The sequence below is a fragment of the Harpegnathos saltator genome, unplaced genomic scaffold (genome assembly GCF_003227715.2).
Source record: "Harpegnathos saltator strain DR-91 unplaced genomic scaffold, Hsal_v8.6 scaffold171, whole genome shotgun sequence".
Classification (NCBI taxonomy): domain Eukaryota; kingdom Metazoa; phylum Arthropoda; class Insecta; order Hymenoptera; family Formicidae; genus Harpegnathos; species Harpegnathos saltator.
Window position 1 is genome coordinate 394,596 of NW_020229952.1, and position 23,350 is coordinate 417,945.

Consider the following 23,350-nt stretch of genomic DNA (forward strand, 5'->3'; position numbering starts at 1 on the left):
TCTAGAGGTTAGGGAATATCGAAATGGAGAATTATACGATGCAGCAATATGTGCGTATTGTACAGTGTTTTTATGAAAATTAACGTTCGATAACGCAAACAAAACGTAAATTTTATAATTTTTTAACAGAAAACATTTCCTATCTGACAATACAATTCGCAAGTTAATTAAGAAATTTGAAAACGAGGATTTAATATATAATAAACCTGCGCTTATACGACGCCGTAATGCTCATTTGATAGAAAACATCGGGCCGTTAATGAAAGTAAGTGTAAAATGCTCCGCAAATATCAATTCAACAATAAACACGTAATCGTTCACAATAAACACAATAACTAACTTTTCGTACGGCACTATGCAACAAATTTTAACAAAAGGCGTGACATGTCGCACAGTTCGTGAGATAATGCAATTATTGAGAAATTTCCTGGTCACGTTATTTCACGGAATGGTGACGTCAACTGGTCCCCAAAATCTTGCGATTTAACGCCTCTGGACTAGTTTCTTTGGGATTATTTGAAGATACGAGTTTACACCGATCGAGTTTAGTTTAATCCTGAAACTACGGAACGCTTATAGGAAAATATTCAACGAAAAATTGACAAAATTCCATCTTTTAAGTTGCAAAAAATTATTGAAACTTTACTAAACGAGTAGTAAAAAAAGTAGAAGCGGTTATTTATAATGTTATTTTTCATACGTAATTCCCATTCCTAACGAACACATCGGTGTAATAAAAATAATAATTTGCAGGTCATTGCCTTGTTTCATTTGTAAAACAAATCCTGCATCTCTAGTTGGATCACTCTGTATAAATAGAGCAGAGTTTGTTTTATCAATATGGTTTAAACACTTTGAAACGCAACTTATATTCAATAAAAGAATTCAATTCTTAGTAATTAATCAAAATAAAATCTCATTTGATCTCTCGTTCGACTGTACATCATGCGATTTATATATCTACTATATTATATTTCTGATATCGATCGAGTCTTGTCAAAATTACCTACTTTGTTCTTCTTGTAATGATGTCGCTTTCGTTGTTATCTTACGAAATGTTTATAGTACTGACAAATCACAACCTGACTCTTATGCTTTTCTTTCAAAGAAGCATAAAAAATGATAAAAACGATTTCAACAAACTTTTGAATAACGCAAACATGCGCGCAAACACATTTGCAGTTTACGTTAGGCTAATAAAATTATCTTGTACACGTAACCACAATTCACAATTAACACAGGTGATTGATCATATAAACTTCTTAAGTAAAATTCCACTCGAAAACACGGAGTGACAATTAAATCATTAGAATTTCAGTAATTTTTCGTTCATATTTCATTTATTTCGTTCATTTATATCGTTCATATAAAATATAGAGAATGAATTCATGTTATGAATTCTCCACTCTGATTTGTTGAGCAAATATTTTTATTCGAAATTGAAAAATTAAATCAATATGATATATAATCAGTGGAAGAAAGATTGCAACGATTTTATTTTGATGAATTTCAAATCAAAACGCACTCGATATGCAATAAAAATTTTATCTGTAAGTTAGATTATTTTTTTAATAATTCTTAAAAGATAAATTGGGAAATATTTAGAAAAACTTACATAGAATATAAATAATCCTAACTTTGATACATATTTATTAAGTTTATTTCTGAATAACGTAAGTTTTTGAATTAGGCGACACTCTCTTGTAATTCCTAAAATATTTTAAGTTAATGATATATGAGCAAAAAGTAGTAATCTGTTATCAATCCACCATAATCTACGGAAAAGCATTATACATGTGCTTTGATTTCTCTCATACAAGTATTCACTCCCCACTATCTTCCCAAGATTCTCGAAGGGAAAAACGTATGAAAGTCATATATTAAAATTGAATAACAGATATATGATAAACATATACTTAGAATAAAACAAAAAATATTAAATGTCATAATAATATTGACACAATTGATGTTATAAACACTTTTCATTTTATCTTCCATTGAATAAATAACGTGACTTTGACAATATATGTACAAAAGTTGCCTCAGATTTTAACGGCCAAACTGTGCCAGTGTGTTCTGTAAAAAAATAAGGGAAATAACGTACATAGATATACCCGTAGAAGCTTTATTAAAAATTTACAGCAAACAAATGGAATGCCGCAAATAAATAATATTAACGTTTATTAATATTATAATATTAATAATAATTATGGATTACCTGTCATACTTTTAAATCGTAAGCAAGTTAAATATGAGAACTGTTCAAAAAGTACGTGATCTAGTATAAAGATGTCAACAATTGTCATTGACGGATTTATTTAACTTCAATTGAATCAATTCTATGAAGTGTATATATGGTATAGATAAAGAATAATTCTATGAAGTATATATATGATATAGATAAAGAATAACTTTTTACAAATAAGTCTATGGGGTGATAAAAGTAATATTTGTGTGCGAGGAAATATTTTTAATTTTCTTTATTTTTTTGTTATAACTTTTTAATAAAACTATGAACATATAAATATGGACATATAAAACATTCTTTTTCTTATTTTTATTCATAGAATACACTAGCGCAGTTTAGCCGTTAAACTTGTATAGATATTATGTATAAAAATCAAAATCATGTCTTTCCTACCAATCTTTATTTTATCTTTTATATACATTTTAAACATAACTTATAATAACTATGCTTAAAGTAAGTAAACTTGAAATATCTTAGGAAATATAACAGAGCATTGTTTAATTTTACTCTGAACATTTTATTCAGTTCATTTTATTTAACGCATTTTATTTAAAAATTCAGAGGACGTTGGACTACCTTCAGAAATCGTAAAACGTAGATAAAATAGAACTGTATGCCATATCAGAGAAGAGTTTAAGAGTGGTCATACCGTATGGACTTTAGGTATACGTTTTCCGATATGCTCTTGAAAAAATGCAAGCTATGTCCGTTACACGTGGTAACGATAAAACCATTTGGTCTAGAGTTTGTTCTACTTCCATACAATTATAGTAAGTCAGATAATAACAAACAATCGATTGCTCTCATTGTCCATTGATCAAATTACGCAGTAAGATTAAGGCGAGCTAGATGCGATCTTATTTTACTAGCCAAGCATCCTCCTTCCATCTCTCACCCGATCCACTATCCATTAAGAATATATCAAATGCATTAGAACTTGGAAGTCTCACAAAAATGGAAATAAAAGCCAAAATTCAATATATTATTGACGGCATTAAAGACAAAAAGGCTAATAAATATATTATATACTGCAATACGACGATAAAAGGATTGTGACAGAAGTTTACACAATATAAAATTCAGCGGACTAACAGAAACAAGACGAAGCAGTAACAAGTGTACAAGTGTACAGCAAGAAGCAGGTGACAAACATTACAAATGGGATAATGACGACGATACCCTTGGTATAGAACAACTTTGTACATTTTGAATATTGACATAAGAGCTAAAGCCATCTACCCGCAAAATACGAAATTACTATTTACTCAACTCAATACTAGGGTTAATAAGATACTCTCGCAAAATCATATCACACAATGCCTTGATTGCATAACCGTTAATTGTTGAAGAATGGAACAAAGTTTATATTCAAAATTGGAAAAGAACATGCATTCAAACGACTCAAGACAGCTTTAGTAAGTGATTTAATATCGAAGTTGTATAGAGGTGCTACCAATATAAAGCTCCACACAAATACTTTTAAATATGACCTTGGATTATATTGCAAAATTATGATAAAAATAATCAACTTCATTCAATATTTTACGCTAATTTTAATAGGAAACCTATTAAAATCGAAGAGAAATACAGTAGTTATTAATTAGAAATTCTAACTATGATCAAAGTTCCGTATATACTGATTGAACATATCTTTTCAGATCATAACTTTAGCTACCAGTCGGTTAAAAAAGCAGAAGTTCATTTTTGAAAATGCAAAACGAATTATGAGGGACTGTGGAATAACGTTCTTATCATGTACATTCCATAAGTATTGTCGAGAAAAAATATAAAATATATGTCCATTACAACCGAATTAACACTTTGTGCTAAGTGGAAAGAATAAACCAATCTATCATTATAGTGTTCATCAAGTTATCATCATCAGAACAAAGTGATACAAAAATGTGAACAGTTCATTAATTTTTCATTTAAATGGAGCATTGGAACAACAGCTTTTAAGTTGTTGACGAGACGAAGGATGCTGTTGAAAGCTACACGATACTCTTCAGAAAATAGAAAACTTTCAAGAAACATTGAAATTACGAGACGAGGCAAAAAGAAATATCTTGAAAATACAAACAGAAAACCGAAAAATTTTCGAGAGGGTCAAAATAAATTAATAAACATTAATTCAGAGATGTGTCGCTGTTAAACGTATTCAAACAAGACTTAGTCTTAAAGTTTATTCAAAGTTTCTGGGACCATACCAGATAACTAGAATATTAAGAAATGATAGGTATATTGTCAATAGTCTAAGAGGACATGAAAGGCCAAAATACACCAGGCCGGTTATATGAAACTTTCGCCAAAACGTCAAGATTGGAATCCTGATATAAACTTTCTAGTGGAAGATGATAACGATGAAGACGTCAACGCCAAAAGCATCAGAGACAATGCTTAAAATAGATTCACTGAGTATAGGAACTGTGATAACGTCTTTTCTGGGAAAAATAGATTTGAATAAGGATATAAAAGAAGAGAAAGAAGTTCGTTCAGCCTAAAAAAAGTGTATACGACAGACGAGAGATATATTCATAACGTGTGCATTAATTAAATTTATTAAAATGCTTATTTTGCAACATAGAATCGCTCCTATCTTACCTATCAATCCTACTTCTAATACTATGCTATCTTTCTTTTTCCTTATTTACAAGAGAATTCATATGTATATTATAGCTATTTTATTTCCACAAAATTTATATAATTTTCGCTAATTAACACGCAAAATTATATAATAAATTGTTGAGAATTTGCAGAAAAAATTAATTAAATTTAATATAATAATATTATTAACTTATAAAGATATTGTATGTGCGTGCATATGTATGCACACACGCGCGCGCGCGTATATATCTATGTGTGTGTATGTTTATTTTCCATTATGCAATATTAAAACATACGCGCATTCATTATTAATATTTATATACGCACATATTGTTAATATTTATTATATGTATACGTATACGTGCATAAACAAGATAAAATTTAGAAAATATGTCTTTTCCGCCTTATTACGTTATTACCAGAAATCAATTAAAGTTTCAAAATCCTTTTCTTCCCAATTTATAAGTAACAAAACGCGGAAATAGTGGAGCAGATGATTAATAGGACGAGAATTCTTCTTTAACGATAAGATCGCTGCTAACTCGCTTCATGCTTACCGTATAATAATTTAATCAATAAGGAGACAAGGACAACTATTATTCGTTCCTTTCTAACTTACTACCCACATAACGTTTATACATAGCCAATCTGTGGATAACAAAATCCCATAGCAGATCCATAGCCTACTATGTCTGCATTAAGCTCATATTTTATGGACAGCGTCTGTTGAAATAATCTTATAGCAATTTCTTATTATATCATATTTTTCTACCAATTAATTTTAACATCTTTTATCTGAAACATTTTCTTATTTGCCTAATATTTTTTAAGATAATATTATTTAAGGAAAACTCAGCAACTTTTTCAATATTTATTTTACGATATCTCGCCAACTATTTATCGGAAGAAAAAATGTTATTAGACTGTTTTAGTCTACTTGATCTCAAGAATATATTTTTATAGTACCCTGACTTTTCTTAATTTGATTTGGAAATTTCCAAAAATCAATAAGTTAACAAAAATTAGGGAACTATTGTAACAATATGTTCTTGAGATCAAATAGAATAAAAAAGTCTAGTACAGACAAATTTTTCTTCCGACAAATAGTTAGCGAGATATCGTAAGTTAAATATTATAAAAGTCATCAAGTTTTCCTTAAATATCTCAAAACATTAGGTAAATAAAAAAATGTTTCAGATAAAAGTTGTTAAAATTAATTGATAAAAAAATATAATATAATAAAAAATTAGGATTTCCATTTAAGAAAAATAATGATCAGTGAATATCTCGAAAGTGGCGCCATCTGTAAACAAAATGATATAGTTGTTATATATCCCCTTTGAAATCATACAACTTTCATCTAAAACGTTTTTCGCCAAAATGCTTTGTTTTTTAAAGAAAAGAGGTGTATGGATGGTCTCAGACACTCTGTATTTATAATATAATTTTTTCAGTATAAATTTTTATTCGCATACAGCATTACGATATATATTCTAAACGTGCAAAAAATCTATGAGCATATACTAAAAAATAGTTATATAATATAAGTTAAAATGATGTAATTTGTTATGAATTTTTTATACTGTCTGATGGTATTCCAACATTTCCTTAATTCTTTACAACATATGTGAAAATCAAGATCATCCGTGTTATATGATTTTTTCTAAAAATTTACAAGTAAATTGTTAGAATCTAGTTATATTTTGAAATTTATCGAAGTAAAAATCACTGACTGAATAATAACCAATAAAATATCTTTAACATATATTGTAACAAATTTATTAAAATTTTCTGTACGCATTATTGATTTATTATTTATCATATTGATTTATCATTATTATTTATTCAAAAAAGTGGAAATAATGTGTCGAATAAAAAATTTATCATTGTAATAGTTTTACATTAATGTTCAAAAATGAATATGTATACAGTTATAAAATACTAGGAAAATAATTTAAAAAATTTCATTTTAATCGATTAACATGTTCACTTCTATAAATTATAATTCTATAAATTCTATAAATTTCTATAAATTCTATAATTTTTATAAACTTCTATAAATTAAAACTCCATTTTAAATTTAATTTAAACATTAATTCTTGTAATTATGAGTAGCAGTTTTATTTTTATTTTCATTGTTTTCTCACATTTTCATCTTTCATTCATTTTAAGCGAGATTTTATTCTAAACAATTTAAAAAACAACTTGCAATTTAGCTGTAAGTTGTTTATAATTCTTACTGTTGATTTCCGAATTTTCCGTGATATTTTCCGTAATCGAAATATCACGGAAATGTTTCGTGATATTTTCCCGTAATGAGCGGACTTGTCATCCATTTTATCATATAACGTGTCGTCAACTGTGACGTTAAACACATCCTAATTTTCTTCGCGGAATATATCATACGAACGCTCGAAGTAATCTTGCGCTGTGCGAAAGCACGAACTCCACTCGATGCTGCCATTACGAATTTGTATATTTTAAATTACTATGTATGAAGTAACGATTTACAATTGTAACAAAGCACCATGACAAAAAAGAAATTTTTTGTCGCGTAGCTTCTAACATAACGAAAAGATCTGATTGATCGAGTAACGTCGATTTTTCCGGCCATCGGATTACGCATCACTAAGCTTGGTTACGAATGTAATCCGCTAGAGCTATTTGTGTATGTGTGTGTACGAGTATGTAAATGAATGAAACGAGAATTTAAGATACCATAGGTAAACTCGTGACAGATTGATCTATATAGACAAGTCAAAGACAAATGTTAAAAAATTGACTCAGACCTCGGATAACTGTTAACAGTGCCTTGATGATATCGTTAAGTTCAGAGATATTTTAGAGTACGCAAAAGAAAACAAACAAAAGAGAAAAACAAAAAAAAGAGAAAATGATGTAAATTATAAAAAAAGGAATCACAGGAAGAAGAAAAACAGATTTTAGTGTGTAATAAATATTACACGCGTGGTATGTATATATTTATCTGTTGCTTCGCAAACAAGTACAAGCCTTCGCACATTATTTATATAATGAACACTTTTTTTCTTAACAAGAATACAATACAAAAGAATGAACGCCGTTTTGAATCGGCAATTGCAAGTCACGAAAAGAAGGTGACGTAATTTACAATCAACATCGAATCTCTGCAATTTTGTACTTTTAAATGGCAGCGCGTTATTAAAAATTGCGCTGCTTTTTGCAATTGCAGATTCTGCCGGACGCTGCGCTCAAAAAAGTTTTAAGACATATTTTAATACTGTATCAATGCGTCATATTATTTTCCTCTTAATATTATTGTCCCCTATGCTATATATATTGTGTATGTGTGTGTGTGTGTGTGTGTGTGTGTGTGTGTGTGTGTGTGTATGTATGTATATATTATCAATTAGCACCTAGGCAGACTTTATACATATTGTACATATCAAACGCTATTCTGTTACAAATAAATGTTTAAATCATACCTTTCTTCATATACCGGTCCTAAAGATATACCATTGACAAATTTTTTATATCTATGCAATACGATATAAATTGAATTGCTGAACACACTATATTATACAGAAAGATACATGATCATTATCCGATGTGTTTTCTTTTCAGCATTTTATGAATATCAGTTCCTGTAATTGCGTAAAAAAATTGAATACGTGTCAGTGATGTTCGATGGTTTTCTCTATTTCTCAATTTTCATTGAAGATAGCACGTTGCTCGCGTACTTCTCCATCGATTCGAGATGTATTAGTAACATGTCGTCGCGTGTTCCTAGAGCAACGAAAAACCAAGCGAGTACCGCAAACAAATCCTTTGACAACGTTATCTTCTCCCAACCATATAATTCATCTACATATGTTTCTAGTATCGTACTCTGAAACATTATCAAACACATATTGAATATTCGATGCTCTTCTTAGGATCGTCTACACGAGATAATAAAGTGTGCTATTTAAAAACTATTGCTACTTGCAATAATTCGCACTAGTTACAAATAAATGGCTGTACCAGCAGTTTAATTATTTTCCTTTAAGTTGTATCTTTTAATTTTTAAATGTTAGCAATACTTGATCAATATTGATGGTTGACAATTCATAATTATTAATAAAAAGTATCACATTTAACATAATTGAAAATAAAACTAGATAAAGATTTGTCACCACATCATTTTTTAATTTATTCGAGGTGAAACTGCTACAACAACTAAAAAACTGATATGTGAAACTTATGGAAAGAATATTGTGGTCGCGCGTGCGCGTTACCTATGAGAAATTGTTCTAAAAGTTTAAAAATAGTGATTAGCGATGTTAACGACAAGTCACGATTTAGTTGCCCAAACAAAAATAAGGAGAACATTGATTTGGAAGCATTAGAAGCAACGAAAACTTGGCCCAAATGTCAAAAGAGCTTGCAAAGTAGTTTACAGTTGATAAATTAATATCGTACTCTGAAAAATTATCGAACACATAGACAGACAATTATAACAAACAGTCACAGCAAATCACTATAGTCAATTATAGCGATTGAAATAATAAGAGAAGGGACGTCGGGAAAGAACGTCTTTTACCGATTTTAATCGGCTTTGAATATACTATAAAGCATCACAAAATATTAAACACATATTTTTTCTATATTTATATCTCGAAGTTTAGGCGTTGAAACAATCCTTTGAAGAAAAACAGACTTTTTCATTATTTGTAAATATTTCCTAAACTACAACATATATAAAAATGTTTCATACAAAAATTGAGTAATTTATATTCTTTGCAGTATTCTGTTCAAATTTAAAAAATGCAAAATAATTAATATCCCCCTTCCCTCTTTACTTTTACAAATTTTTAAGTTTTTGTAACTACAAAAATTGAAAAACATTAAATAATAAATTTATCCATATATAAAGTGTTTGGTAACTCATGTAACTAAAGTATATTACGTCCACGTAACTTTTCAAATTCAATCGATAAAGTATTATGTTCAGAAATATAACTATGAATCGATAAAAAAACGGGAGGATAAAATGACAAAAGACAATTGACAATACGGTAGTGATTATTGATTGATTATTGATTACTCTTATGTCGTGAGACATCTTTCCCCTACTACTAATAAGATGATAAGAACTCGCGCGGAAATATCTCACTACCTGCTTATAAAAGGCGACACGCAAGCCAAAGACACGAATTCATTCATTGATTCATTCACTGACTGACTCACTCATTCACCTTCTCACTCATTTTGACAGATACAAACATCTTCTAACACATTCTTAGAATTTGGGTTATTTGTTGCGATACATTACGACGTTCATTTTGCGAAACATTATTCTTAATTGTTTTATTTGAGGTGCGAAAGATCTCAACTGTAAAAGATACATATTAAAGATTTGGTATTTTAAATACTCGTCTCTTCTATTAAAGTCCTAAAAATCCTGTTTCATTCCGGTCAAATATACGTAATTCACACAGACTTGTCCATCCCAGAGTAAATTGGTTAAATCCATAGATCCGAAAAGGATAAATACTTACAAATGTGACGTAACAACAAATGTAAAGTTGATTGATATAAAAAAAGTACTATTTTGCAATATTCGCATTAATTATCGAGTTATTAACTATAGAAATCTGACGAATGAGCAGTCGCTGAAATGATATTGGAAAAGCATTACAGCCATTTGAGCCATAGCGCAACTCAATCGATCTAGCAACTATTGCCGGTGCGCGGCGAAATAAGACACAAGTAGTGACGTATTGCTTGTCTCTTCTAAAAATTTTATTTAAATGTTTTAATATTTATTATTTAAATGTTTTATTATTTGCAAAAAATGAAAGTCTTTTTTTTTTAAGAGTTGTTTCAACCTCTAAACCTCGAGATACGCGCATAAAAAATCTATTTAATTTCCTTTTATGCTCTACAACAATGCTCGGAATTACTTTCACTTTTCAGACGATTTTCGGAAGTTTTCTCAAAAAAAAAGTAGGGGATAACTCCTGAAAATCGTCAGAAATATAAAAGTAAAAGTAATTCCGAGCACTGCTCTACAACATAATATCTGAAGCCCATCAAAATCGGTAAGGGATGTCCTCAACTCTTCCCCTGTTGAAGAGTTAGCTATGAAAGCTATGAAAGAGAAGTTATGAAAGAGAACATCCTCAAATAGCTGCGAGACAAATCATCCTGCTTTACAACAATGTCAGGCCGCATGTTGTTGTTAAGATTAAAGAAACATTATTTGAGTTAGATTGGGGAGTTCTGCTGTATCCAATGTACTCTCCAGACATTGCCCCATCTGATTTTCATTATTTAGATCAATGCAGTACGATACGATGCAGTATGATCAACATGGTTCCGAAATGTCAAAGAAGTGCGAAAAGGAATGATGAATGAATTGCCTCAAAAAATAAATCATTTTATCGAGGCGGAATCAAACTATTATTCAAAAAATGGCAGAAAGTGATTGATAGTAACAGCCAGTATTTTGATTAAAATATTATGTCATTGTTATTAATTAATAAAAAAAGCTTTAATATTATAAGAACTTTTGCAAACTTAATATAATCTTACATTCAACCATATAGTTTCATTGATATCGTAGTATTGCATCAGAGCCAACTGATCGTTGATTTTCAATGATGCCTGATGAAGGCCTAATGTCGCTAAATAAAGCGGAATAGCAATCGCGGATTTCGCATGATCCATATAAATTTCTCGCAAATGATCGATATCGAGTCGCGTTAGATCGAATCTGAAAAAGTAAATGTTCTTATTAGATTAATATTAAATTATACCGAAAATATTTCTGTTTTGAAAATTACCGTACGTATTACATTACGTACTTATCGAAAATCGAGATGACGCAGAGAGCGATTAAAAAGGAAAACACATTTGAGTACACCTCGGAAAAAATCGAATAATTTGATACGAACTTTATTGAAGTATTAAAGAAGATATGTATCTGGAATAATAACAGATCGTATTTATTAATATTGTCAGTGCTAAACTACATACTTTTACTAAACTATTTACATTTTAACTAAAGTATTCAAATTAATAGGGATTATGTAAATATTCAAGTATATAAAACAAAAATATAAAACAAAAACAACTTTTCTAATGGATCATATTTTTTTATATAAATATGTTCTCATTAATCTATCATATTATAAAAGTATTAAAGTAAAGCATAAATGACAAATGAATATTAGACAGATGCAAAAATTTTGATGAATTACTCAAAGATGTTATGACTGACCCAATTTTATAACAGCACTTAATAAATATGTAGATGTATAATATATCCAAAGTAATAGAAAATAATAATGATGAGTCAGTAAAATGAGAGAGAGAAAGAGAGAGAAAATCGTTTTTACGTAATAAAACGTTTACGTTTTAAGTAATAAAATTACTTTATAAAATATTTATTTTTTTATTGCTTTTGGAAACCGATACAAGTTAATTAATAAAAATCGTAATAAAAGAAAAAATGGAAAGAAAATTAATCAGTAAAAATTTTAATTCCTATAAAGATGAGTTTTTGTTCGTGTTCTAACTCTTTACCATGCGATATGAATTACCAATAGCAATTATAATCGAACGAGCAGTATGATGATATGGCCTCGAACATTTCTACAGGGTAAAGAAAAAATATAGAAACCCTTAAAAATCTCGAAAACTATAAATTTTACAGAAGTGTTTCAGACAAAAGTTATAAGGCTTATTAATCGCTTTAATAGAAGAAGGTCCTTATCTCTGCTGATACACACACACACATATACACACATACACACCCATCACGCATACTTCATATTAACATACACATACACTATACACATGATGTGCAAAATCCAACTGAGCAACTTCCCCGTGGTGCACATGGAATAATGCGAATGCCGGCGGTGTCGCTAAAAATCTTGCAAAATGCAGGGGTGACTTTGAAATGCGACAACTCGGTTCCAAGGTATGATAAAACAATGTTTCTTGCGGCATTTTAAAGTGGAAATTTTCCACTTCGAAGCGGGTGTGATACCATTTTTATTTCCATCCCTGCTTTATTCGTGTGTGGCTACAAAATGAAATTTCCACAATTTTTTCACGACCTGATTTTAAGTCTTACAAGAAAAACAGTTCGATGAAACGAATAATGAAACCTCTTTAAAGTCGAGGCTTCACCCGTTAAAATGCGCCCTGGAACATTGTTCTATGACCTCCCCAAGCTGAAATATGGCTTTTTAAAAACCAGCAAATTTTGCAAGTTTTAAAGCGCTCCCCTAATTGTTTTGAGTAGTATACAAGGTGTTCCATTTTAATGTCCCACCTCAAATAACTCTTCAGTATTGAAGTTTCAAGGAAAATGATCTGAATAAAAGTTGTAGGGATTTAAGTGAGCTACCTTATGATTACCTTGACCTCTGTTTTCAAGGTCATTTGAAGGTCAACTTGCGTTTTTTAAACGGGAACCCTTATTTTTTATTACAGTGTTTTTTCTACTAGTTAATTTGAACAACTTTTGTCTAAAACATTTTTTATTAGACATTTATCTAATATTTTTTGAGATATTTGAGGAAAACTTGTTAACTTTCTCAATATTTAACTTACGATATCTTGCTGACTATTTGTCGGAAGAAAAAGTAGTACTAGACTTTCTTGTTTTATTTAGTTTCAAGAGTATATTGTTACACCTTGACTTTTGTTAACTTACTAATTTTTGGAAATTTCAAAATCATTAAATTGATAAAAATTAGGGCGCTATTGTAGCAATATATTCTTGAGACTAAATAAAGCAAGAAAGTCTAGTACTACTTTTTCTTCCGACAAATAATTAGCGAGATATTGTAAGTTAAATATTAAAAAAATTATCAAATTTTCCTCAAATATCTCAAAAAATATTAGACAAATAAAAAAATGTTTTAGACAAAAGTTGTTCAAATTAACTAGTAGAAAAGAACAGTGTAATAAAAAATAAGTGTTCCCACTTAAAAAACGCAAGTTGACCTTCAAATAGCCTTGAAAATAGAGGTCAAGGTCAAAGTTAAGGTCAGCATAAGGTAGTTTACTTAAATCCCTACAACTTTTATTCATATCATTTTCCTTGAAACTTCAATACTGAAGAGTTATTTGGAGTGGGACATTAAAATGGGACACTCTGTATACAGGGTATTTGATAGCTGATCATGCAGACGAAAGTTGGAGATAGATTGGGTGTAGCCGAGAAGAAAAGTCATGTACCATAATGTCAAATTGCCAATAGTTATCGAGTTATTAATTAAAACATGTGAGCCAACGAGCGCGTAGAGAACGGAGGGCGACCGCAGTAAGCACATAGACATTTGATACAGGCGGAGTCAGCGAGTGTCGATAGGCGAGCACGCGCGGCGAGGGGCAACGTAAACGACAAGAGGCGAGCGCGCGCGACGAGGAGCGAGCGAGCGCGAACGATGAAGAGCGAGCGAGAGCAAGCGACAAGAGGCGAGCGAGCGCGACGAAGAGCGAGCGAGCGCGAACGACGAGGAGCGAGCGAGCTATAAGGAAAAAGCTATAAAGAAAAAACTCGCTCGCTCAAATGTCAACGTCAACGTCTACTATCAAATGTCTACGTGCTTACTGCGGCCGCCCTCCACTCTCTACGCGCTCGTTGGCTCACATGTTTTAATTAATAACTCGATAACTATTGCCAATTTGATATTATGGTACATGACTTTTCTTCTCGGCTACACCCAATCTATCTCCAACTTTCGTCTGCATGATCAGCTATCAAACACCCTGTATATGACTCATATACTATTCTATCTTATTAATTTAGTAAGATGGAAAATTTGAAGAATCTTTTACAGAAAATAATAAATATAAAATAAGAAATGTAAATAAAACAGAACAATACGAATGATATATTTGGAATGATATTAACTCAGTATAATAAAGTATAATAAAGAAGTATAATAAAGGATAAAACTGCAATATCTTAAAGTGATACATCTTAGAAATTACACGCAACCTCCACATATTTTAAAATACAAATGATTCAGAATTTCACCCTTTGTAACATATCTTAAAATTAAAGAAATCTTATATGTTTAAGTTTTTATATAATTGTTTTTATATGATTTATTATTTTGATGTGTTTTTTATATAATTGTTTTATTTTTTATTATATTGCAGAATCAAAAAGTATTCATTAAAGAAAAAAAGACTCACCATTACGAAATGCAAAAGCGCCATTCCACCTAAAAGACCCTGAAAAACAAATCCTGTAGATTTCCAAAATTTCTGAGCGGTAATCGCCACCCTTATCAGTGTGTGTGTTCGAGTTCTTGCAAAATCGTGACCTTCTCTTCTTGTCATGTTCGCTATATTTCCCAAAGCATCATTTCTCAAAGCATGTTTCAACTTGTCAATTTTTACGGCACTAAAGCCATTTTTGCCTTGAATATAAATTATATCTGTAGTCAATTCCGGAAGTGGTACGGGCTCTTCGTACCTAATGCGTTCATTCTCCTCTGCTTTCTTCAAGATCTCCGTAATAGGTACCTCATTATCCGCTTATATGAAAAATTAAATTATTAAATTTATTTAATTAAATTATTAATTAAATAATAGCAAAATACATATATAGTGATAAAGAAAATAGAAAAAATCTTTCAAATTAGTTTTCAGTCACGATTACCGGAAATTCCTAACTTGGTAGAATAAATCTTCATCAATTCCTCGAACACATCTACGTCAAAATAATGCATGATAAAGATTTATTTCCTTATTACCTTGACTGGTGTTTTTTTTCTTTCTTTGCAATCCATCAGTGATATTATCTTCACCACTATAATGTTTGGGAGATAATCCGTCGATTCGATCACGATAACTATCATCCGCCGTACGAGATCGTTCACTGAATTTCCGTCTGTCGATCCGTTTACTGCGCTTTCTCCTTCTTCCTCTCAGCGATTTCGTCGCGATTTTTTCTTCATCCATATGAATATCGGAGTAGCGTGTCTTTCCTCGTGAGTGCTTCTCGATTATACGAAACTGATCGTTACTAATAATGTCCGGAGACTCAGTCTCTGTATCTTCGATGTTGCCTTGTCGCCGAAGAAAGCTCTGAGATGTTGAATGGAGAGTTTAATATTCAATAAGGCATTTTTTCTTTTTTTATACTGATCCGATACAACTCAAACTGACATGATATAAAATAAAGCGACGTATATGTCGGCGCGAAATACATTTATCGGTTAAGTAAAATTAACCGTTTCATCACGAATAAAGTTCGCATTTTTAAAATTCGCAATTTATTTTCACGAATGAATTTCTAATTAACATGATAACAAATAAAACAATATAGAATAAAATTTCATTGATCACGTTGCAAATATAATTGACCTAATACAAACTATCTTAGTTTCCTGGTTGTATGGTCGGGTTGAATCTTCCGAGCTGGTCCATCGTTTCTGCAACGACACGTTAACATCTTTCACATAATTATTGTTGTCTGTGCGAACAGCAGCGGTATCGTTCTCGCTATCGTTGTGCTCGAACGATTTAGCAATTTCTGCAGATCTTCGTTCGCAGGAACTTCGATTTTGGTGTGTCATACTAAGCTCCGACACATCCATCATTCAGCTGTCACTCTATCAGTTCAGCATCCAACTTGTAATCAATTTCATACGCCTGAATTCTTTGTTAAGATATTTGTAACAGAAAACTAACGAGCACATGAAAAATCCTTCTGAAATGTTTAACAGTCAAAGTTAAATCTCATGAACAACCGGTAACCTTATTGTTGCAATATGCCCTGTATTGTCACGAGCCGCCCATAGTAACGCTTTGTTTTCATTACGAAGCTCTGTGGAAACGGGTTGAAAAATCGATGCAGAAAAACCATTGCTTACAAATAAAAAAATAAAAGAATAAAAGAATTTTGTTGCTTGGAATATTATACTTTTTAAGGCCAATATTTATAGTAGTGGTTTGAAACTAGTGTAGAAAAAATATATTTTCTGAATTTTTTAGTCAAATTATAAGTATAATAATGTTATCTAAATAATATCTAAAAAGTCTCTGTTAATTTATTATATTAAATAATGTCTTTACAGCAGCTTACAACTTACATAAAACATTTACAAAACATGGTTTTTTCTTACTATTAAATAAAACATTGTGCTTTTATTCTAAGCACTCAAAAAATTATTTTTATACTTTAATGATAATTATTAAATTAAGATAAATATTTTACATCCATTTCCATTTAATTTTCATCAATCATGTTGGTATACATTTATAGAATTTCTAAATCACAATGTCGTATCTCTGGATGATTTTTCTGAAAATATGAAAATTACTAAAATGACTTATCCATTAATACTTTTATCTTTATAATTATTAATTACGAATTTATAGATTATTAACTTATGGATTAACTTTATGGATTAACTTTATGGATAATTTTACTTACTTTTAACTTTAATTCTATTCTATCAATTTCTCCACCAAGCATATCTACAATATTTTCACCATGTCTCAATAAAAACGATTCTAATTCATCAATATTCTGCATACTCTTTACTTCCTATATAAAATACAAAATATAATTCGATTATTATAACTATATTACTATATCACTTTGAGTATATTATACAGAGCATCTGACACAAATCATACCAATGTTCATATGCGTTTAAAATATATCAAACATATCAAACTGAGCAATAAAACTTCTATGATTTTCTTTTCAAATAACCGCGTAAAATTTTAATTATTATTAATAAAAGATTAGCAATTAGCAAGAGCGATGCAATGGAATGAACTCAATCATGCCGATAGAGTTCGTCCCACCGCATCGCGTGCTAATTCATTAATAATCTCTCGTTGATAATTTAAAATTTTACATGATTGTTCGTAAAATAATAACGTAAAGTAATAATCTTATTACTTAGTTTAATGTGTTTTACAAACATACAATGCGTGCATACAACATGAAGAAATAATATTGATACCTCCAACATCGTAATAAGATCATGCTTATCTAAGTAAGATCTTGTCAGTTCTCGTCCATCGAAATCCAATTCGGCTTTATATCTCACTAGGTTATTACCCATATCGATGCCTTTCACATCGTGTATGGCACGGACCTAAATTAAATGTTATGTAAAAGGAATTGTGAAGAAAAATTTCACAGAAACAACGTATAAATTGATTTGAAGAGTAATATTACCATTATATCCGCTTCTAACTCAGCATTAATCTTATCGAGATTCTCTTGCGATATACTTCTCCCCACAAGTGCGGCGACGTTCGAATAAATAATAAAAGACGCCACTCCACCAAGAAGGCCGCCAACGATAAGTGATCCAATAGCATCAAACATCGGATTTCCTAGATAAGAAGTCAACCCCATACATCCAGCTGCAGCAACAACTCCGAGTACCTAAATAAAATAAAAATTAAATATTTTGATATGTTGAAACATTTGATCCCTTATATGAAGTACGTTCAAGTCGTATTAAATATATTTTATGATAATTATTCGACATAATTTCCCCTCTAGTGTCAATAATAATTTCTAATAAAATATTTTTGACCACTTAATACGAATTTATTATCTAAATCTATCATATAACAGTCTTTAAGAAAGTAGAATAAAATGTACCAAAAACAATTTTGAAGAATTATATGATGTGTTATAGACAGAACTTTTTTTGTTTTAATAATACTATAGGAAAGTATAAACTATAAATTTAGAATGCGTTTTCTTTCGTTTTAATGACTTTTTTGTTTTGGAGATATGAATATTTAAAAATAAGCCTTTTCACATATTATTAATAAAAAAAAGTATTTTCTATTCTAGTTCAATATAACCTTGTGTGGAAAATAATTACTTTTGTATTCAAGTAATATAATCGGAATTTCACAATGTGCGTTAATTTATGCATATTTGATATTTGTAGATATCAACAACGACACGTCTTCACATTTTATATGTCGTCAATTTTATATATTGATTTTTTAATTAGTATTTTCCAATTATATCATGTAAGTACAAAAAACATTCGTCCTACATAAACGTAATGTTAAGATAGAATGAAATTCTTTTTTTCATTTATTATATAGGAAAAAATTTTTTTCAATACAGTTATATCTATAGGACGAAATATTATATTAAAATGGAAAAAAACATGTTTTGAAACTTTAAATTCATATTTTTGCATAGCATAGCTTAATTTGAACAATGGATTTGTGTTTAGAAGACAAAATTGATTAGACAGTATAATCAAACTTGTTTTGGAAATTTGTTAATAAGATCTTTTCTGTCACCACATCAATTTGAAATAAAAATTCAAGTCGTATAAGAAATTGAAGAAAATAACCTAAAAGCATAACTTACAGCTGCAAAATCCTCCATGAGTACGACATTCACAGACGGATCCTGTCCTTCCAAAACGTACTGCTTGAAACTTTCTTTTTTCTCTTCTGCACCCTTTCTTATAGAATGCAATGCTATCATCAACGTCGCTCCTTCAGATAACAAAGATCCACCCAAAACAAAATATGCCCAAAAAAAGGAATCTAATGGCGCAGGAAATAGGAGTCCGTGAATCCCGTGATATATGGACAGGCCTGTGCCGACACAGAAAATACCTACACCTGATATTAATGAGGAAACGTACTTCATGTTTGTATAACCGTACGGATGATCAGGATTGGGATTCTGTAAAGTTGTTTGAATAAGAAAAATTATGAGCTTGTTGAAACAGATGTTAAATTTTTATAATCATTCACCTGCACCGATTTGTGGATACCATATGCAAGAATCAGTTGATTACAAGTATCTGCTGCAGAATGCACACACTCGGAGAACATACTATGCGAACCAGTATATAACCAGGCAATTAATTTGCATAAAAAATTACTGGCATTTCTAGAAAAAAGAAATAGATTAATTGAAACAATCTGCAATTGCACATATAATAAATATATATTAAGCTCCATCATATTAGGTGTGTGAATTAATTCGGTCCGTCTTTTTCTTCCAAAAAAGTACTTTAACATAAAAGTACTTTAATATGAAAAAACATGAAAAAGTACACTAATCAAAGTATTTGTCATCGCTTGCTATTATTTTTTCCCATCTGTCTGACAGTTGTTGCATTCCGTGACGGAAAAACGACTCGTCCTTCGAAACGGTCCATTCATTGAGCTATTTCTCTATTTCTTCATAATTGTTGAAGTGCTGGTCCAAAAGCCCGTGTGCCATCGATCTGAACAAGTGATAATCGAGTGGAGCAATGTCTGGTGAATACGGCGGGTGAGGTAAAATGTCCCAGCCAAGTGCTTCCAAGGTGGCCTTCACAATCTTTCCAACATGTGGCCGAGCGTTATCGTGCTGGAAGATCACTTTGTCGTGTCTTTTTGCATATTCCGGCCGCTTATTCCTCAATGCGTTGTTTAAACGAATCAATTGTTGGTAAAGTTCAGCAGTGATGGTTTGGCTCTGTTTTAATAGTTCATGATACACTACACCTTTCTGGTCTCACCATATACAGAGCTTACTTTCTTGCTGTGAATATTCCGCTTTGGTATCGATATGAATGGTTTTCCTAGGTCGTTAATGGATTTCCTTCGTTTGGGATTATCGAAATATATCCACTTTTCGTTTCCAGTCACAATACGATGCAAAAAAACCTTTTCTTTTTTGCCTGGCAAGTAAGACATGGCTTTTCACCTCTCGATGTCTCTTTCTTTCAGTTCGTATGGCACCCATCTTCCTTCTTTAAATCTTCCCCTTGGCTTCCAAACGCACAGAAATTGTTGATCGATCAACATTCAACAATTGCGCGAGCTCATGTTGCGATTGACACGGATTTTCATCGATTAGCGCCTGCAATTCCTCGTCCTCGAACTTCTTCGGCTGACCTGGACGAGGTTTGTCATCGACACTGAAATCATCACTTTTGAAACGTCGAAACTATTCTCTGCATAATTTATGAGTGGGAGCACTTTCACCATAAGCTTCTATAAGTATTCGATGAGCTTCAGCGGCTGTTTTCTTCAAATGAAAACAGAAAATGAGAATTCCCCGGAAATTATGCTTTTTTGGCTCGAATTTTGACATTTTCGAATCAGATAAACACGATGTTATTGTTACAAACCTAAACGTTTATCAACTGAATATTATTGCCAGATATCAAAACTAAAAAATGTCTTTTGCAGACATTAGAGGTTAGAAAATTACATAGCAATTGACTGCCAGATAGACCGAATTAATTCACACACCGAATTAATTAAAAACACATTAGATACTCACATTGCTATAGCAGTCAATACTACTTTACCAGATCTTCCAAAAAGACCTTCCTTTTGTATTATTTCTGTTTTGCTACCAATCTCTCGCCTGTAATCCCTCAATCTTCGTTTGACGGTAAAAACATCTACAGTGAAGAATTTAAATTACAAACTTTGTATCAATTATTCTACCAACAGAATACTCTTATCATAGTAAATACTATCTATCTATACACATTACTATTATTTGTATATTATTTACAAATTTACTTTGTTGATAGATTTTTCGTTCAACTTCTTTCTTCAAACGTTCTTTCAACAAAACCTCTCGTGATCCCCATACTTCTAAAGCTCTGTAAATTAATAAACCCTTATTATTTAACTAAATTGTTACTGTATACCATAAAATTACAGCAATTTATTAAGTCCTGATAAAACTCTCTCTTACTTAGCTTCAACATCTTTCCTCCAGTAAACAGTAATAGGTGGTTCAAGCTCATATGGAGAACGTCTTTTTGTTTTTGGTAAAGTTTCTAAATCAGTGGGCTTCAATAAAAAATCTGACATAGCTCTTACAGGTGTAATAAAGTTACGTTCCAAAGAGGATGTTGATTTATCAACTTTGATTCTTTTCTTTGCTACAAAAGTCAAATATTAGCCAATCTCTTGCATTAAAAATATACACTGGTACTTAATTATCTTATCTTATACCTTTCTTTAATGTAATATCATTTTTTGATGATTCTTTGGATTCTGTAAAGTGCTTTTCTGTAAGTTTTGCTGTTTCTCTTATTTCTTCTGTTTTATCAATAGGATTAACTGGTTCTATATCTAATACTCTTTCTTTTAATTTACCTAGTTTCTCTTTATCTAATTCTATTATTCTCTGTTGAGAATCTTCAACTAATATTTTTTCAGATTTATCTTTCTTAGTTTTTGCATCATCAGATAAAAACCTTGTCATATTGATCCAATTATCATGTTTATCTATCTTTCTATTAATAAAAATCTTCTGAAGACTAGTAAAATTGTACATTTTATATTGAGTGCCATGTTTTGGTATTATAAAAATACTAGCACATCTTTTAATTAAACCAATCTGCAATACACATAGATGATCGACATGATTTCGACTTGTATTTCGAATAAAGTGCAAAAAATTGTGGGATCGATACATCGTAGTTCCTGTTTATCTTTCCTATAAAGATGCACTATTCTACATCACTTAACCTGAAAAGAACAAATCTAAAAATATTATATCGTAAAATATTTATACAGGAAGCAATCATATATAATAAGTAATAAAATATAATGTATAATAAATAATAAAATATAATATATAATAAGTAATAAAATATAATATATAATAAGTAATAAAATATAATATATAGTAATAAATATAAAGTAGTAAAATATGAAACATTTTACTTTTATAATTCATTCAAATTTTACTATAATAGAAATGTAATTTGTTATAAACATAATTATAAACATAAGTGTAAAGATATTTACCTTTCTATTGAATTAACCATTACACATTGTTACGTATTTATAATACTGACATTATCTTAACAATACACTAGTAGAAAAGCAAATAATTGTCTAACGCTGACACCTTAAGCTGTCAATAATCATATTCGCCGCAGAATAATAACTGCACGAATTGTCGGTAAGAAAGCATTAAGGGTATACAGGAGCTAGAGACCTAGCCAGAGAGAAGCTTGAAAGCGACCACGCCGGCGTTTTGGCCGACATGAATTTTCACGACTGATTTTAACGTCATCTGCGCCCATTTGTAGCCGGGAACTACGTTGACTACGCCCATTTGCAGACGCTGCCGGTAAAGTCTCTATTTAGTACGTGTCCGTTCTGCGCCCATTCATCGTATTCATAATCAGATCTTATATTTAAGACCGTCTTGAATACACGTTCAGATATTCTGTAGCCAATGAAATGATCTATATAGCATCTGAAGATGAACTTAAGACGATCTTAAATATAAGACCGGACTATGAATACAGCCCTTACTGGCGGTCGTGTCTGTAGTATGCCTATAATTGTGAGCAGAGAGTTTGAGCAGAGAGGAACGTGAGAGCGGCCAACACGGCGTTTTCGACGAAACCGATTTTCCGCACTGGGAAAAGGCGGCATCTGCATCTATTTTGAAAGAGGAACTACAATCCACTTTCAGGTTTCGGCGGTAAAACCTGCATATGGTGGCAGTCCGTGCTACATCTACTT

The 23,350-nt window shown here is 30.8% G+C and overlaps 2 protein-coding genes across 2 annotated transcripts; both read right to left on the bottom strand.

Moving 5' to 3' along the window:
* Positions 1 to 8,252: 8,252 nt before the first annotated feature.
* LOC105184470 (uncharacterized) lies at positions 8,253 to 16,703 on the bottom strand. The gene is made up of 6 exons (XM_011143296.3): positions 16,222 to 16,703; positions 15,598 to 15,931; positions 15,035 to 15,378; positions 11,680 to 11,798; positions 11,408 to 11,588; positions 8,253 to 8,720 (listed from the first exon to the last, which is right to left on the bottom strand). Exons 1-6 carry the CDS (start codon positions 16,444 to 16,446, stop codon positions 8,529 to 8,531), a joined length of 1,395 nt encoding a protein of 464 aa, XP_011141598.2. The 5' UTR covers positions 16,447 to 16,703; the 3' UTR covers positions 8,253 to 8,528.
* Positions 16,704 to 17,042: 339 nt separating this feature from the next.
* ZnT49B (solute carrier family 30 member 9) lies at positions 17,043 to 22,960 on the bottom strand. Its single transcript, XM_011143297.3, has 11 exons — positions 22,622 to 22,960; positions 21,821 to 22,339; positions 21,558 to 21,747; positions 21,380 to 21,462; positions 21,132 to 21,255; positions 19,607 to 19,745; positions 19,212 to 19,535; positions 18,042 to 18,254; positions 17,824 to 17,958; positions 17,283 to 17,396; positions 17,043 to 17,150 (listed from the first exon to the last, which is right to left on the bottom strand). Exons 2-11 carry the CDS (start codon positions 22,284 to 22,286, stop codon positions 17,106 to 17,108), a joined length of 1,833 nt encoding a protein of 610 aa, XP_011141599.1. The 5' UTR covers positions 22,287 to 22,339; positions 22,622 to 22,960; the 3' UTR covers positions 17,043 to 17,105.
* Between the last annotated feature and the right edge of the window lie 390 nt (positions 22,961 to 23,350).

Bases quoted from the DNA above. Each gene is read 5' to 3' on its own strand.
- ZnT49B (XM_011143297.3), bottom strand. From the start codon at position 22,286: ATGTATCGATCCCACAATTTTTTGCACTTTATTCGAAATACAAGTCGA. The intron at 21,748-21,820 runs GTATAAGATAAG...TGACTTTTGTAG, and splicing joins TGATATTACATTAAAGAAAG to CAAAGAAAAGAATCAAAGTT. The intron at 17,151-17,282 runs GTAAGTAAAATT...TCATATTTTCAG, and splicing joins GAATAGAATTAAAGTTAAAA to AAAAATCATCCAGAGATACG.
- LOC105184470 (XM_011143296.3), bottom strand. From the start codon at position 16,446: ATGATGGATGTGTCGGAGCTTAGTATGACACACCAAAATCGAAGTTCC. The intron at 15,379-15,597 runs GTAATAAGGAAA...TTTTCATATAAG, and splicing joins GAAAAAAAACACCAGTCAAG to CGGATAATGAGGTACCTATT. The intron at 11,589-11,679 runs GTACGTAATGTA...TTACTTTTTCAG, and splicing joins GTCATCTCGATTTTCGATAA to ATTCGATCTAACGCGACTCG.